This window comes from Panicum hallii, chromosome 5 (assembly GCF_002211085.1).
Source record: "Panicum hallii strain FIL2 chromosome 5, PHallii_v3.1, whole genome shotgun sequence".
NCBI classification, from domain to species: Eukaryota; Viridiplantae; Streptophyta; class Magnoliopsida; order Poales; family Poaceae; genus Panicum; species Panicum hallii.
Window position 1 is genome coordinate 49,939,830 of NC_038046.1, and position 14,914 is coordinate 49,954,743.

General features: G+C 46.8%; 2 protein-coding genes across 2 annotated transcripts; one reads left to right on the forward strand and one right to left on the reverse strand.

Moving 5' to 3' along the window:
* Positions 1-6,362: 6,362 nt before the first annotated feature.
* LOC112893094 lies at positions 6,363-8,175 on the forward strand (the record flags this gene model as incomplete). Its single annotated transcript, XM_025960254.1, has 1 exon — positions 6,363-8,175. A coding segment is annotated over one exon (1,179 nt), but the record flags the coding sequence as incomplete, so codon positions are not given.
* A 132-nt stretch (positions 8,176-8,307) lies between these two features.
* LOC112893093 (CBL-interacting protein kinase 1) lies at positions 8,308-13,326 on the reverse strand. Its single transcript, XM_025960253.1, has 13 exons — positions 12,794-13,326; positions 12,623-12,685; positions 10,782-10,853; positions 10,571-10,678; positions 10,333-10,413; positions 10,181-10,234; positions 9,968-10,093; positions 9,667-9,873; positions 9,459-9,560; positions 9,019-9,135; positions 8,858-8,929; positions 8,695-8,769; positions 8,308-8,586 (listed from the first exon to the last, which is right to left on the reverse strand). The coding sequence occupies exons 1-13, from the start codon at positions 12,980-12,982 to the stop codon at positions 8,461-8,463; spliced, it is 1,392 nt and encodes a 463-aa protein (XP_025816038.1). The 5' UTR covers positions 12,983-13,326; the 3' UTR covers positions 8,308-8,460.
* Positions 13,327-14,914: the final 1,588 nt, after the last annotated feature.

Sequence of the window (14,914 nt, forward strand, 5' to 3'; positions counted from 1 at the left end):
GTACTGCTAAGGCAGAACAATTTTGATGAGGTCAACCATGTAAGCAAGACTCACTCCTTTAGGCTTAGTCAATATTGAGGCATAATGACTGCGTGAGCTCTTAATGAACTTGCCTTTTGTAGAAAAAATGGTGTCCTCTATCCTTATGATATGTGATAACAAAACTATGATTATCAAGAGTGCTTACAATAACGCCAAGTCACCAAGACATGTCAAAAGATGATTGAAGTTTGTTAAGAAATTGAGAAAGTCCAGAGTACCTGACACATGGGGCCAACATGTCATTTCTCTCCCTCCCTCTCCTCCTCTCTCTCCTGCGCCATAGGCGCCTAGACCCAGGTCCCCTATCAGTTGCTGCTACCACTACCCGTATCGCCACCCTCTACCTCCACCACTCCTGCCTCATCGACTCCCTCCACCTTTGCTCCTCTTCCACTTCCTCCCATCCACGCCCACTCAACTCCTTCCCGCTCCCTACGTTGCTGCTCGTACACCTCCATTTCCTTGCTACCGCAGGGGACCACGCCGCCACACTCCATGAGCATGCTGGCATAGAGCCATAGAGGTGCATGGTCTTGAGCCAGGTGCATGGAAGAGGTTCTCCAGGATGGTGCCGTTGAGGCGGTTCATGGCGAAATCAATGCCCTAAGGCCCGGGAGGGAGATGACCATGATGGCGTTGTTGTCATAGATGGAACAGCTTAACGGATTGATTCGCTTCAGCACCTCCTCTGAAAGAAGAACACATCCCAGACCCTCTTGGTCACGGTGTCCGGCGGACGGTCAAAGTGGCTCACCACTGAGGCACAGAAGTCAAACGCTTCCTGCACTGTTGCGCAGTTGTTCCTCAGCTTGTGCACCATGCCCACGCTTCTCAAGCATGCGCGGGGCTCTAGGACCACCTCACTCAGTGGCACGCACTTCCACGACTGCGGCTCTGGCTGCTACTTCAGTGCGCTCTACGACCAAGACTTGGTCTCCAACGACCGTGTGTTGACATGGCCATTTTGCTCCAGCTGCGCTGCATGCGCCAGCTTTCATGTTGTCGTGCTACCCCAACCGTCCGCCGCGGGACCTCCATGCCGGCCCACCGCGCTCCCTCGAGCTACGCCGCGGCCTTGGCAACAAGGGGAGGCGGATCTCGCGGTGGTGCTTAGCATGGGAGGTGGCGATGCCGGATGAGAGTGTGGTGGAGGTTAAGTCGGAGTGGAAGAAGGATGAGGAGTGAAAGGCAGTGAGGAGATCCTGGATGTCGGTGAGAGGAGGAAGCGAGGAGTCATGGGGAGTTGCGTGTCCATGGTGCCGACGGTGTGGGTGATAGAGAGGGGAGAGAAGTGAGGAAGAAAGAGAATGCAGAGAGAAGAGAGGCGGAGAAGACATGTGGGACCCACGTGTTAGGTCCACGTATAGGCACAATCAGCAGCCACTCAGGTGGTTTAACGCAAGTAACGGTGAGTTACACCTCACGTGAAATGATTAACACATTTAGAGAGATGTTATACGATTTGGAAGTTTGGGGGGCTGATTGACACCATAGGACAAGTTTAGAGACCAGTGTGCATTTTACTCATTTCAAAATGTGCATTTGAGATCTGATGCTAAATTGCAAGATATATAGACCAAGCCCATATAAACAATTTTTAATAAATCTCAAAAGCCCATTTGAATTGGAGAGGGTTACACCATCTATAATCATGTATTGCTAATAGATGAGGGTGTGAAGGGTTTTCCTCCCTATGAATATGAGTCACCCCTTATGGAATACCTGCACTATAGACTTCTCCATTCCATTGTGTCAGAGTACATCAATGAGCGAGAGAACATGTCTCCAAAACCACCTGTCCATGTGATCCTACATTAGGAGAGGGCAAATAAGGTATTTGTGCACTCCGCATGACTGCTCAAATTCGTCACCATGGCTTGTCTTCCCTTTATGTCAAACATCTCGAGATACCGTCGTCTTCACCAACGGTGGCTCCTGCTACCTTTAGTCAATGCCTTTGCACTAGCCACAACTTTCACTTCTGTAAAGACTCATTATGTGTGCCATGTTCTGATTCATTCTTTAATCATATTTTCTGAGTTCATGATTATGATTTTTATAATGACTAGTATCCTAGAGACTTGCATGCTAGTATTTTTGTTTATCATGTTTTTATTATATTCAAAATTTAATCATGTAGTTGCTAATTATTCCAACATAAATGATTGAGGTGTTCCCATGTGATCATTTAGCATGCTTTGGTGTAAGAAACGGCCTTTTCTATTGCAGTGTGAAAAAAATTGATAACTTTTATCGACATAAGATAAATTTGATGAAATGTAGTTGGTGAGGAAATAAATCACCTGCACTAAGTTTCTACAAAAGTTCGAAGACTTCAAGCATAATAATATTCTATTTCACATTTTCATTCTCAACATTCAAGTCCTGGTTGGAGGAATTAATCATAGTAAAATAAAAAAAAATATTTTTGTAATTTGCTTGATACTACTAGCTACTCAACTAACTATTCCCCAACTTATAGTGCGACAAATTTCCCATGCAAGAGAACAAACGATGCATCATCTACTTGCCCAAAGGTGCTTAGCGATTCCACCATCGGTCCCCACCCTTTTTGTTATTCATCTATTTCATCCCTAAATGATCTTGTCGAACCTATTTACATGTACGAATTGAGCATAGCTCAGTTGGTAAGATTCCTTTTGGTGAAATCTATCCACCTAGGTTCAAGTTCTCGACTCAGCACGATTGTTCATAGGGATAGGCTTGCAGGCGTGTATCAACCCAACCAAGTCAATTGCATCATCTACCTCTCACTCCTAACATATGGCATCAGTGAAGTGCAAAATGGTTCACACAGTTGGCTTCAAGCCAGATAATAGCATTCCCTCAAACACCCCAGCTTCTACGTGCACCCCTCCCATGAACACAACACCTGGTTGGTATGATAATGTCATAGTCGGTGGTGCTCTCACTGAATCCCTTGTCAAGAATTCCATTGCACACCTTGCGTGCACTCAGCAAAATCACCAAATTTGTAGTAGCAATACACTGAGGGAGTAATAGGCATAATCCTGCCATCTCATCCCACATCTGATTTGCATCGCATATCCGGTGCATTTTGCATGAACCGTCGACCATCGTGGTTTAGGTGGCTTTGTCTCCATGTTGTAGTCTTGCGCGGCTTGATCTGGATGGAAACATATGCAAAGGGTGATGGCGTAGATTATGACCTAACGATCACCCCCTCCTCCTCCTGCTACCTAGCGGCCGGTGGCTCTCCTGCTGCTCCACCCGCTCTCCACCGCCGTCTCCTCCAATTCCGCCATTCCTAATCTCGCTAATGCCGCAACCCCACACCAGCACTGCCTACAAATATTGATCACAGCAAGGCCGCTTGCGCTCCATCATCCACTGCCTACGTACTACCACCACCAGTCCAGCATCCTCCGGTGGTACTAGGACCAACAACAAAGCTTGAACCCTAATGGTGGTCATGCGCTGACCATGGCAGCGGTGGTGTCTGCCACCGCAACGGGATGAGGAGAAGGAAAGGGTGAGGAGGAGGACGATAAGGTGGGCTCCACTTGAGAGAGAGTATGGTTGTTGTTTAAATAATAAATTATAGCATAATGGAATAATAATGTTTAAAGCTAGCATGATTAAGTAGGATCTAACTCTAAGTTAGAATAAAATTAAATGATGATATATGAAGTGGTTAAAGTACCACTTCCTTTAAAACTCATATTACTTTGATTGCACGAGATGGAAGGTCATGGCCTCCAATCCTAAAAACCCACACGTGAATTGTGACTTACAATCTACCTAAGATAGACAATTGGCCCTTATCTCTAGTGTACGACCTCTCATGGATATGAACCCATCTTAGATCAGGACTTTCAATTCAACATGGGCACGGTGTAGTGAAACTTGTGTGGAAGTATTCGTGCTAGGTCCCAACCTATTCAACATATCACTTAGCCTATAGGAATAGTGGCTGCCAATTGATTTATCTACTCAGCCAATGCCACTCAGAATCATCAACTACAATTACTTACTTGCATTGACCGATCATGTATATCTCCCTTGCAAAACTTTCTTATTATTGCTTTAGTTATATACAATCATCATCCACGGTTCCCTCTTTTCCCTCTTGACCATGGTTGTTAAAATCATGATTCCAACCAAGGTTGGATCTTATTATCCGGCTAGCTCCATTATATCGCCAATACGACCCAAATGCTGTTGTAAGTTGCGTATATCTACATGAATATTTGTTGGATTGCATTCCAATTAATTGGACATTTGCTACTAGACAGCTGGTCATCTCAACCAACTTAGAAAACCTTGTCTTTAATAAATTCCGAGCCATCAGAATCGTTGCATTAAAAGTTAAGTATTATTATCAAGGTCCAATTTGTGGTAGGATCATGAAACTATCATAAGACATATCTATTGTGAAGTATGATAGATAATTTGTTATCGATCTCATTCCTCAAATCAAGTTTGTCTATGTTAGATACAAATGTTGTAGCTATATATAATAGAAATTATGATCTTGAAGTTTGACATAGTAAAATTTTCATTACTTATTAATTTTAAATTTTAGTTTATGCAATTATTTTAAATTGTATTAGTATAAACAAAGTTTTGATCATAGAGTAAGGTACATATCAATTTATCTTTCTTCCAAATACGAGATGTGTAAATAAATAAATCTTACTACAACACGAATATATCCAAAAAAACAAGAATAGCATATTGGACTATCTACACGTGCTCTCAACTAGGATGTATGCTAAGGAGCTAAAGCTTTGAGATGTGTGCAATATTTCAAGTGTATAAGATATAAATAGAAAATAAAAAAATCCAAATTACTCCCCTCAAATACGGACAAAGTACAGATAATCCCTTAACTATTTCTTGCTTAAACTTTGCCTATGTCATTTAGTTCAATTTAGCCCTAATATAATTTGCATTTTTCCTTTGTCCACACAAGTGGAATCTCATTTAAGATTTTTGGGGGGTTGTAGTGGGTATCACAACATATGTCAAAAAATATATTATGAATGTTTCATCATTATTTTTCCTATAATTTTGTATCATAAGGGTTAATTGATTATTAAATGCCATATCCTATCAAAATAATGATGAAAAATCCTTGACATATTTTTCTAAAATTTGTTAGTATGTCTATTATCATCCTGCAAAATTTTAACTTAAGACTCCACTTGCGCTTGGATAAAAGAAAGATAAATCTTGTTAACCAGTAAATTGGATCAAATGACTTAGTTTAGGAGTGAATTGAACCAAAAAGTAGTTTAGGGGATTATCCAGACTTTAATAATAAAAAAACAATATTTGAGGGGAGTAATATGGTAATTTTTCAATAAATAAATAGTTCAAATATCTAATTTTATTTCAAAATAAGAATATAATGGCTCAATAAGATACATCAAGCACCCGTAGTTGTAGCTCCAAATATTTGGCGATAGCCAAAAGCAATAGAACATAAAGAACCAATCACCTTACTGTTCTAATAGTTGCTCATAAAATAATAAATAAATGATTTAAGTAATATGTTCGTGAACTACAAATTAGGTAAAATAAAATTTTTTCACATTATTGTTGAAAAGTAACTTAGGATATTTGATTTGTCGACTTTGCTGACTTCTTTATACTATTCTTGAGATCGTGGGTTCGATCCTATTATAGAATATTATAAAAAAATATTTTTGTTGCAGCTCAACCACTAGTGCAGCCCATTTGTATTGGTCCGACTGTTTGGTTGATATTTTAGTTGAATTGAACCGGTGAAATTACGGGTTCATGGGTTTTCTAGTTCAACCGGTGAACCGGCCAAGTATTTTTTTAGTATGACATAAGCATTAATGACTGGAATTCAACAACCTTGTCCCAAAACCCTAGCCGCCACCTGCTCCCCTGTCCCTCCATGACCTAAACATTGTACCATAAATAACGCATCCACACTTCAAAACCTAGACGCCGCCATATTCCACCTTCTTCCACATTCAACATCAATACACCTATTTCTCCATGCGCCATATTGATAAACCATCTATAAGCTCAAGATCTAAGATGGAAACTGCGGCGAGTCCTTGATCTTATTAGTATAGTGATGATCTAGTGTGCCGCCACCGTTGCGCCGCCGTAGCTGGATCTCCATCGCCGACAAGCGGTGGCTCACTATCGAGAAATTTTCCATGGCTAAAGAGAAGGGGGAAATATTCTGATAGGTATTCTCTAGCTCTATGGAGATTTTGCACTAGTTTGGGCTGAGATTTTGCTGATTTGTGAAACATTAGGGGGGCCAGCCTTCTCTCTGGAAACCCTAATCGACTAACACCGTTTCCTCTTCTCCCGGCCCAGCGCCTCCGATGAATTCCTCGTCCAGGACGTGGCCATTCGGGGAGCCCCACGGCTGCGACGGCGACGGCTGCGCCTCCAACCTGGACACCTGGCCACTACACCACGCGTACCGCCGCGGCGAGCGCTGCCGCCTCTGCAGCTCCTGCATCCTCCTCTCGGATCGCTCGGTCTACTGCTGCTGCTGCTTCCTACTCATCACCTCGCCGTCGTTCCACTACGACGATGACGACCCCCTCATGGCCCCACCCGGCCCGACCGTCACCTGCCAAGTCTGCTGCAGTGCAGTCGCGCACCTGGCCTGCCTCTATGAGCTCTATCCCGCCGGCTACGGCGTCTTCGTCTGCCCCGCCTGCAGCGCGGCCGAGGAGGGGAGGCCCTTCACCTACGCGCCGCCCTGCAGGCAGCCGCTCGACGCGCGCGCCGCGAGGGTGCTCCTGCTGGGGGCGCGGATGGCGCTGGCGCTTCTGCAGCGGGAAGCGGCCGCGGCGCGTGCCGAGGCGGAGCGGCTGGCCCGGGAGGCCGGCGAGGCGCGGAGGAGGGCGTACCGCGCCCTCAGAGAGGCCCTCGGCGTCGACACGCAGGAGGCGGCCTGGTACTTCAACGCCGACCAGCCGCCGGTGGTGCCAACGCAGGCCCCCGAGAATAATCGCCCGGCGGCGCCGGAACAATGCAGGGAAACGAACATCGTGGACGCGCCGCAGCCCCACGAGGATCACCTGGCAGCGTCTGAAGCAGGCAGTCAGGCGAACATGGAGGACGCGCTGCTGGTGCAGCGCTACGCGATGCCACCTCTGGCCGGGCTAACCATCGGCACGGGGTGCGCCATGGCGGTGGCAATGGCTCCCGCCGAGTCCAGCCACACGCCACCGTGGTCGTCCTGGTCGCTGCCGCCGTTCGGCGCCCATGAGGTGACAAAGACAGCCGCCGAGTCCTCAAAGTCCTCAAGGGCTTGCCCCGCGCCGCCGCGGACGCTGGACCTGTTCAGCATCAGGGAGATGGCGATGGCTGCCGCCGAGGCCGCCAGGGCCAGCCCGCCGGCGCCGCGGACGCTGCAGCTGTTCCCGGCCGACAAGCCCAGCGCCAGCCCCAAGATGCAGCGGACGCTGCAGCTGTTCGAGGATAAGATTCCGGATGATGAGGAGGAGATGTAACGATGCTGGGGATCGAGCTTGATGCCATCAGATTGAAGGGAGGTGTTTCCTTACTATACTTTTTTCAAAAAAAACTTGTTAGTTCTGGTCAGTGATTTAAGATAGATGGGATGCGTGTGCCCCAGAATTGTAGTTGAGAACTTGAGATGGGTTCTTGTTGAATCGTTTGTCCATCTGACATGTATCGTATCGTATATCTTGGTTTGACATACCATGTTGCCATGTACTATGATGCTATTAGAAATTTAGCAGTGAACAATGTAATGGATGCAGGTATTCTGAAATTGATGCCATATGCAAATTTTAAACTTCAAATTACCCAAAGAGATAGAGTTTCTGGAGTTGCCTCAATATCCATACGGTTGCTGTTTGCTTGCGATGTTTTTCTAACAGATTTTGCTTGTAATGGTGAAGTGTGCTATGTCTGTTTATACTGACAGGCTGAAATGACTGCGAATTGGAGGGCATTTTATCAGTCTTAAGTTTCCTCCGTTGCTTAATCTGCCTCTGCAACTCATTCTCCAGCTCAGTTCATCTGATTTTGAAGTAGTCATTTGTTTTCTTGAGCTACTGGATTACTTTGAAGTTTGAACAGTACTTGATTGCTATGACTTTGAACAGTACTGGACCCAGCTTCCTATCTCGTGATCAAGCAGATTTCTGCATCAGCATCCGTTGCTGATGATTTAGCAATAGTGTTTGTTTAAATGAACATGATTTAGAAATAATTAGTTATGGATCAGAATGAGAATCTGGGGAACAGACAGGCTACAACAAATCATTTCTTATATATTTATATATATTCAACCTGGTGGCTAATTTGCGCCACTCGCTTTGTACATGATCCTAATCTAGAACTACATCAGGAACGAGTATGTCCCCCATCCCCTGTGCCCAAAACCACGCAGGGAAGCAATGATCAGAAACCAGACAAAGGTAGTGCTTCGCCATCAAGGCTCGACATATCTGAGTCACCCAGCGATTCTGTCCTCATAATCTCCTCTGTCTTGCACACCCCCAGCTCATCTGAGAGCCTCTCACACAGCTGTCAAAACATTTCAGCAGAGTTGCACTTTTAGATGCAGCAATGGACTTATAACTGCACTAGTTTATCTGACAAACAATGATGGTAAGTACTGCTGTGCATTGTTACCTGTCTATACAATATAGAATCTCCATGGGATTTCTTCAGTTCTACGACATATAAAGATGGTCCTAGCTCAAACACCTGGAAGATCAGAATTGTACTGTAAGTTTCGACTAATATGTGTTCCTTTCAGCATTGAACAAAAGGAAGGCATCCTGTGGCATTTTACCTCAATGCACACCAAAAATGATGCGGGACTCCTCGAGTTCTTGGAAGCTTTGCAATTTTTCAATATTTTGAGCTGCAAAACAGCAAGACTTTTAGTTCGTTTCAATTATCCAACCATTTCTGTAAAAACAATGTTATGGTGAAAAATCCATGTTTACCTACCTTCCTTGGTCCCCTATGGACTTTGAATCCCATCTCTGTCACGACATTCTCAATCTTGTCAAATAAATCCTTGGGTGAATGTGTTGATGTGAACCGAATCTTTCTTTGAGCCACGTCCTGCAATGAATCAATGAACCATAAAAGTCAGGTGAATTGTTCATGTCTCGCTATAAACACGCAACTCAGAATGTGCAGGTATCCAGACATGCTCACAGGAGTGAATGAGTGATGTTGGGTGGACTATATATAATTTAGAATAAGAAAGATGAAAGTATAAAATTAGTACTACTTGAGTGGTTTAACATTTATTTCGAGATACAAGAGATAAGTGCTGGATTATACCAATATTATGATGTTAATTGAACTGTACAAAATAATTTTGGATCGGGATCTGGATGACATAAAAGGAATAAATGAAAAGAAACTGTACAGATGCAAACCTCTTCCTCGAAGAAACCAGAAAGATCAAGGGACGAAGCCATTCCGATCAGCTGAAAAGCGTTGATATGAGTAGGCTTTTCTTGTGCTGATTCATCAATTGGCTTCAAGAACAAGAAATCAAAAGTCAGCTTTAATGAATATGAAACAGAAGGTACTGACTATTGATTACTTTATCATGTTCCTAAGTTCTTTCCTAACTGTGTATACCTCTTTGATTGGGAGAACTGAACTAGGAAGTAAATCTTCATCGTCATCGTATGGAACAGCAGGAACGTAGTCCTTCTTAAACCACTCATGCTCTTTGATGCCCGTGATGTTGATCCTTTTCATCGGATTTGGTTCAAGAATCTTCCTAAGAAGGTCCTGTGCAGCAGGTGAAAGCCACTTTGGGATCTGACAGTCTCCCTTGAAAATCTAGAGCAACAGAATGATTTGGCACCATCAGGGTGGTCTGAAGTCTGAACTTTCATATAGAGCAGAGTTCAAAGCGGATTGTACTAATACCAACCTTCTGATAAAGAACAACAAGATTCCTGTCATCGAAGGGAAGGTAACCAACAAGCATTACATATAGGATTACCCCACAAGACCAGATATCCGACAAGGAGCCATCGTAACCTCTATTTTGCAAAACCTGCATAAATTTGTTGCAGAATTAGCACCCCTAGGACAAATGAATGGACTTTATGAATTCGTACTAGTTTCTATTGTTGATTTATACCTCAGGAGCGATGTAATTGGGGCTGCCACATGTTGTGTGCAGAAGTCCATCATTCTGAAAGTTGTGAAATGCACATCGTTCAGTAAATTGTGCACATAGAGGCATGATTATGTAGAGAGTAAAGCTGATCAGATCAGATCAGATCATCATACCCCGAGATGCTGAGGTAGAGCACTAAGGCCGAAGTCGGAGATCTTGATGTTGCCCTTCCGATCAACAAGAACGTTCTCTGGCTGTAATAGTAGAATAAAGAAGAAAACAGCTGTTACAGAAGAATCAAACCCTACTTGAGTTCCATGCTGATACGCAAGTGATGCAGGAGAACAAACTGATAAACAATTTCTGGCGTTTACAATTCGAATACAATTACAGATAAACTGTTTTAGATACCTTAAGATCCCTGTGGTAGACACCTTTATCATGGCAATAGCTCACGCCGTCAATTAGCTGCTGGAAAAGCCTCCTTCCCTCATGTTCAGACAGTTTCCCCTTTACAGCCTTTCAGAGTTGCGGCGGAAGGAGAGAAAAGAGCGTTAGAAAACATGTGGCACTGGTTTGTGCAAGAAAAACAAACATCGGCGACGCGGTTTCGGTGGCTTACAATCTTGTCAAAGAGCTCGCCGCCGTTGACGAACTCAAGCACCATGTAAATCTTCGTTTTGCTAGCAGCAACCTGCACAAAATGGTCCAACCCAACATCAGCCACAGACCCTTTCCGTTCCTTCCAGTTCCACACACATCGCAGAATTATTACTATTGTTCTTATAACCCCCGTGGACAGGATTCTGAATTCCTGATATTTTCAGCAGTTATGGCCTGAATGAGACATGGGCGGCGCAAATCGCCCTGCAGGACCGGATGTTCGTCCAGATAACGAGCAGTGACGCCAACAACAGCAACCGATTGCTACGCTGACAAACTTAGCGTGGACGAATAGATGAAGATCACGCCCTGAACTTTCCCTGATCTATCCTTTCCCCAATTTGGCCCTCCTTACAATAATTAGCCGGAATGGTCGAGCCTTCTTTACGGGTACTAGGCGTACTCGATGTCAGTGGTTTAGTTGACGACGCGGGGTCGAGGAGGAACTGGGGGAAAGGCCTCGTTAGGTGGGGAAGCCGGTGAGCCTCTTGCCCCTCCCATTCTGTCGCCGTACTGTTCATGCTCAACCTCCGGAGCACAGGGACCCGACCTTCGACCACAGCGAGGCGCCCGGAGTTGGCGGCCGCAGAGGACGGGACGGAGCCGAGGGGCCGTGGAACACGTGTGCGGGGCCCGCTTGACAAGTGTCGCAGCAGGCGGGCCCACGCGGCGTGGACTGTGCGGATGACTTGGTGCGCCCGGTTCACGAGGTTGCGCGCGCGCACCCACAGTACCTGCCTGGCCAGATGCGCCGGGACGGGTGTGAGGCCGACGCGGCGGGGCCCGGGCTCCAGCCTCCAGCACGGCCGTGTGGGGCAGGCAAGGCGAAAGGGGCCCAGCTTGGGGCCGGCCACATGGCTCGACGGGGCATAGAATATGCGTTCTTCCGCCAGGTGGGCCCGGCCCGTCGCGCTGCCGGGGGTCCGTGGGCGTGGGGAGCGGAAACCGCCGCCGGCTGGGTTGCAGTGATCTCAGTAGAGACGCATCTGACGCTTTCAACACCATGGTTTCAGGAACAGTTTGTGGCTAACATAAAGGTCTCGGTTGAAATGCACGGTTTGCACGAAAGTATTTCCATTTTTGTTAAAAAAGTTTCACAGAAATCTGAGCAAATCAACATCATCTTCCTGCAAATTTTTCCTGAGTTTCAAGGATCCCGTGAAACTATTTTTTTCCTTGATGAAGGGAAGGCCCGTGAACCTGGCCGGCGTCTGTGCACTAGCAGTAGCAGTCGGTGCGGTCTGCGTTGAGCTTTGGTGTATAGACCGCGTCCAGGGAGGCTCGTGTAAACCGGAACCGCCATCGGCCGGAGTAAACTCCGGCGAGATGCCGTGCGGTGCAGCGGTTGTGATGCCTCGCGTGCGCGCGAGAACCGGCAGCCAAGACTCCGCCAGTGTCGCGGCCAAAGCCGCCCTCCCGCCGGTTTTCTCCCGCGTGAACAGCATTGGGAAGCAAGCGACGATCGAGCGGAGGAAAAATGCTTTTCAAATCGCAGAATTTTCATCCGCGCAAGCGAAACGGCCAAATCCTTATCCTCGTTCCAAGGAAAAGCCAAGCGTTCCGTTACTTGCAAGTTAGCACAAATCGATGGTCTAATCTCTTACGGGGCACTACAAGTTCTTCGTCGGTTTCTAGCGCCGCCAGGGCCGGCAGCAAACCTCCCCATTAATTCCACGAGATCGTAAGGATCCAAGACAAGATTTGGTCCCGGAGATAAAAGAGGACAAGCATCCAACAAGAATTGTTCAAGAAATGAGAAAAGGGAGATTGAAGTTGGGCGGGACACGCAACGCAACGCACCTCGTGCAGGCGGACGACATTCGGGTGCTTGAGCAGCTTCAGTGTCCCGATCTCCCTCCTTATCTGCTCGTTGATCACACCACCAGCGCAGGAAATCAAACCGGTGCCCGCCAGGAAATGAAGAGAGAGAGAGAGGGGGGGAATTAGAAACCGGTGGTGGAGCATGCTCACCTGGTCGTTGATGCGGAGCGAGAGGATCTTGCTGCGGTCGAGGATCTTGATGGCGAAGTGGGCGCCGGTGGCGATGTGGCGCGCGTACTTCACCTTGCCGAAGTTGCCCTCCCCAAGGGTGCGCCCGATCTCATACCTCCCCAGCAGCGACGCCCGCGTGCACTCCGCCTCCGCCTCGCCCTTCACCATTCACAACACCAAACTCCTTGCTTGATCCGCGCGCGCGCGTGTGTGCAGACGCCGCCTCCGGCAAACTCCCGGTCCTCTCCCTAGCTCTCTCTGCCGCGCTAGAGCTGAGAGATGAGGGAAACGGATGAGGCGGGGAGGTGGATCAGGGGGAGAGGGGAGGGGAAGGGGAGGGGGCTACTTATAGGAGCTCCTGCTCCTGCTCCTGATCTTCTTCTATCTAGCCTCAGTCGTCTACTCCTCTCCCCTTGCCGCTTGTCTCTTCTGACGATGCTGCCTTTGCTGTGCTTGCTTCCTCCCCCGTCGCCTGAGGCCGAGGTTCCGTGAGATGTAACCGGGTGGGCAACAAGTAAACGCACACGCAAAAGACTCTGTTAGGGACTAAACAATGGGACAAACCCACGCCGGCCAGATGGTGCTACGCCCACCTGTGGTTTGCACCTCCAGAAATAAACTACGCTTTTGAGTTCTTCGATTTGATTGTTCCTGAGAGTCACCTCCTCCTACTAAAATATAGTCGAACTCGGTGGTTTAGCTAGCCAAGAAAGGCACGCATGGGACAAAGAAAAAGAAATAGTCGGAGATGACTACAAACTCCATCACATGACTACAAACTCCATCATAGGACGTTGTACTCCATGTACGAATTACATCTTTTCTTTGGTTCTTTTCAAGGGCCCCTTCATATGACAATAAAATTCGTAGAAACTTTCAACAAAATACAGTAAAGATCCATCACTTAGTTCAGCTTGGGTTTTGGTTTAATTTCGTACAAGTAGTGTTTGAATATTTGAGTGAAGTTATAAAATTAACAAATTTCTATTATTATATTGCCTACCTACAAAAGCTCCTATAGCCAAATTTAGAGGAATAACTTGACACGAGCTGTTGTTCCATCCCTATGGCCCCACAACAACCACCGCAAGTGCTCATCCATCAAATTTGGCCATATACTAGCCGCTAAAACATGTGGTTAAAGGATATTACTGGCTTAAAAATAACTATGTCTTCCCTATAAATTATGTGATCACCTTGGTAACCTCTGCGCTTGTGCACTCTTGTCATCTACAATAAAGTTATCTTATTTGTAAATGCCTGCTTGATCACAGCAATGGCACATTTGTTAGATTGTGGATCCTAATAGTTGATATACTTTGTTTCAATATGTACTTTTTTTTAAGTATCATCTTGGTCAAAAACATTTTATATACTGAAATATACCATTTTAATATTTTTTTTAGTTTTTTATTTCAGTTTATGTCCTCTGTGCGCACTCTTAGCAGTTAAAAGGAAATTTATTTCTCCGACCAAAACATTCCGTCTTTACTCCTATCATCACAAGCCCGACGAGTAATACGTGGCCGGAGCATGCGGGTGGCCTTTAGCAGTTTTCCTCCCCGTCCCCTGAAACGGAGGGCCCGGAGATTACGTCACCGTGGCGGAAGGAGAAAACCGTCCAGGCCCCCGTACCGGCGGTCGGGCGCCGACGACGTGGGCAAAAGGGCCCCGTTGGGAACATATACCTGGACCCAACGAGATTCCGTCGGGCGCAACGGGGGAGCCCGCCCGCCCGCGCAAATTAACGTAAACACCCCCGTGTCTGGTCAACCCCCCCGAGGGCAGTTCGGGGAAACCAGACGTGGTGAGAAGAAAAGAGAAATGATGTGGTCGCGGATCACCACGGCGACCGACACGAAGAGTTTATTAAAAGGGGATTAGATCGGATGGGGCTGCGTGCGTGCCGCGCGCGTGTGCTGTACAGGGAGGAGAAATCAAACGGATCGGATGGACAACCGGGTGCTGGTCCACTTGGCTGGCAAGCGTCAGCTCCCGGCTCCCGCGTCTGATTAGCAGCAGACTAGTAGCCGGGAGGGTTGCCGTCCCGCTTCCTCGATCCATATCGTCAGGCAGGCCGCGCGTGCCATCAGCGGACGG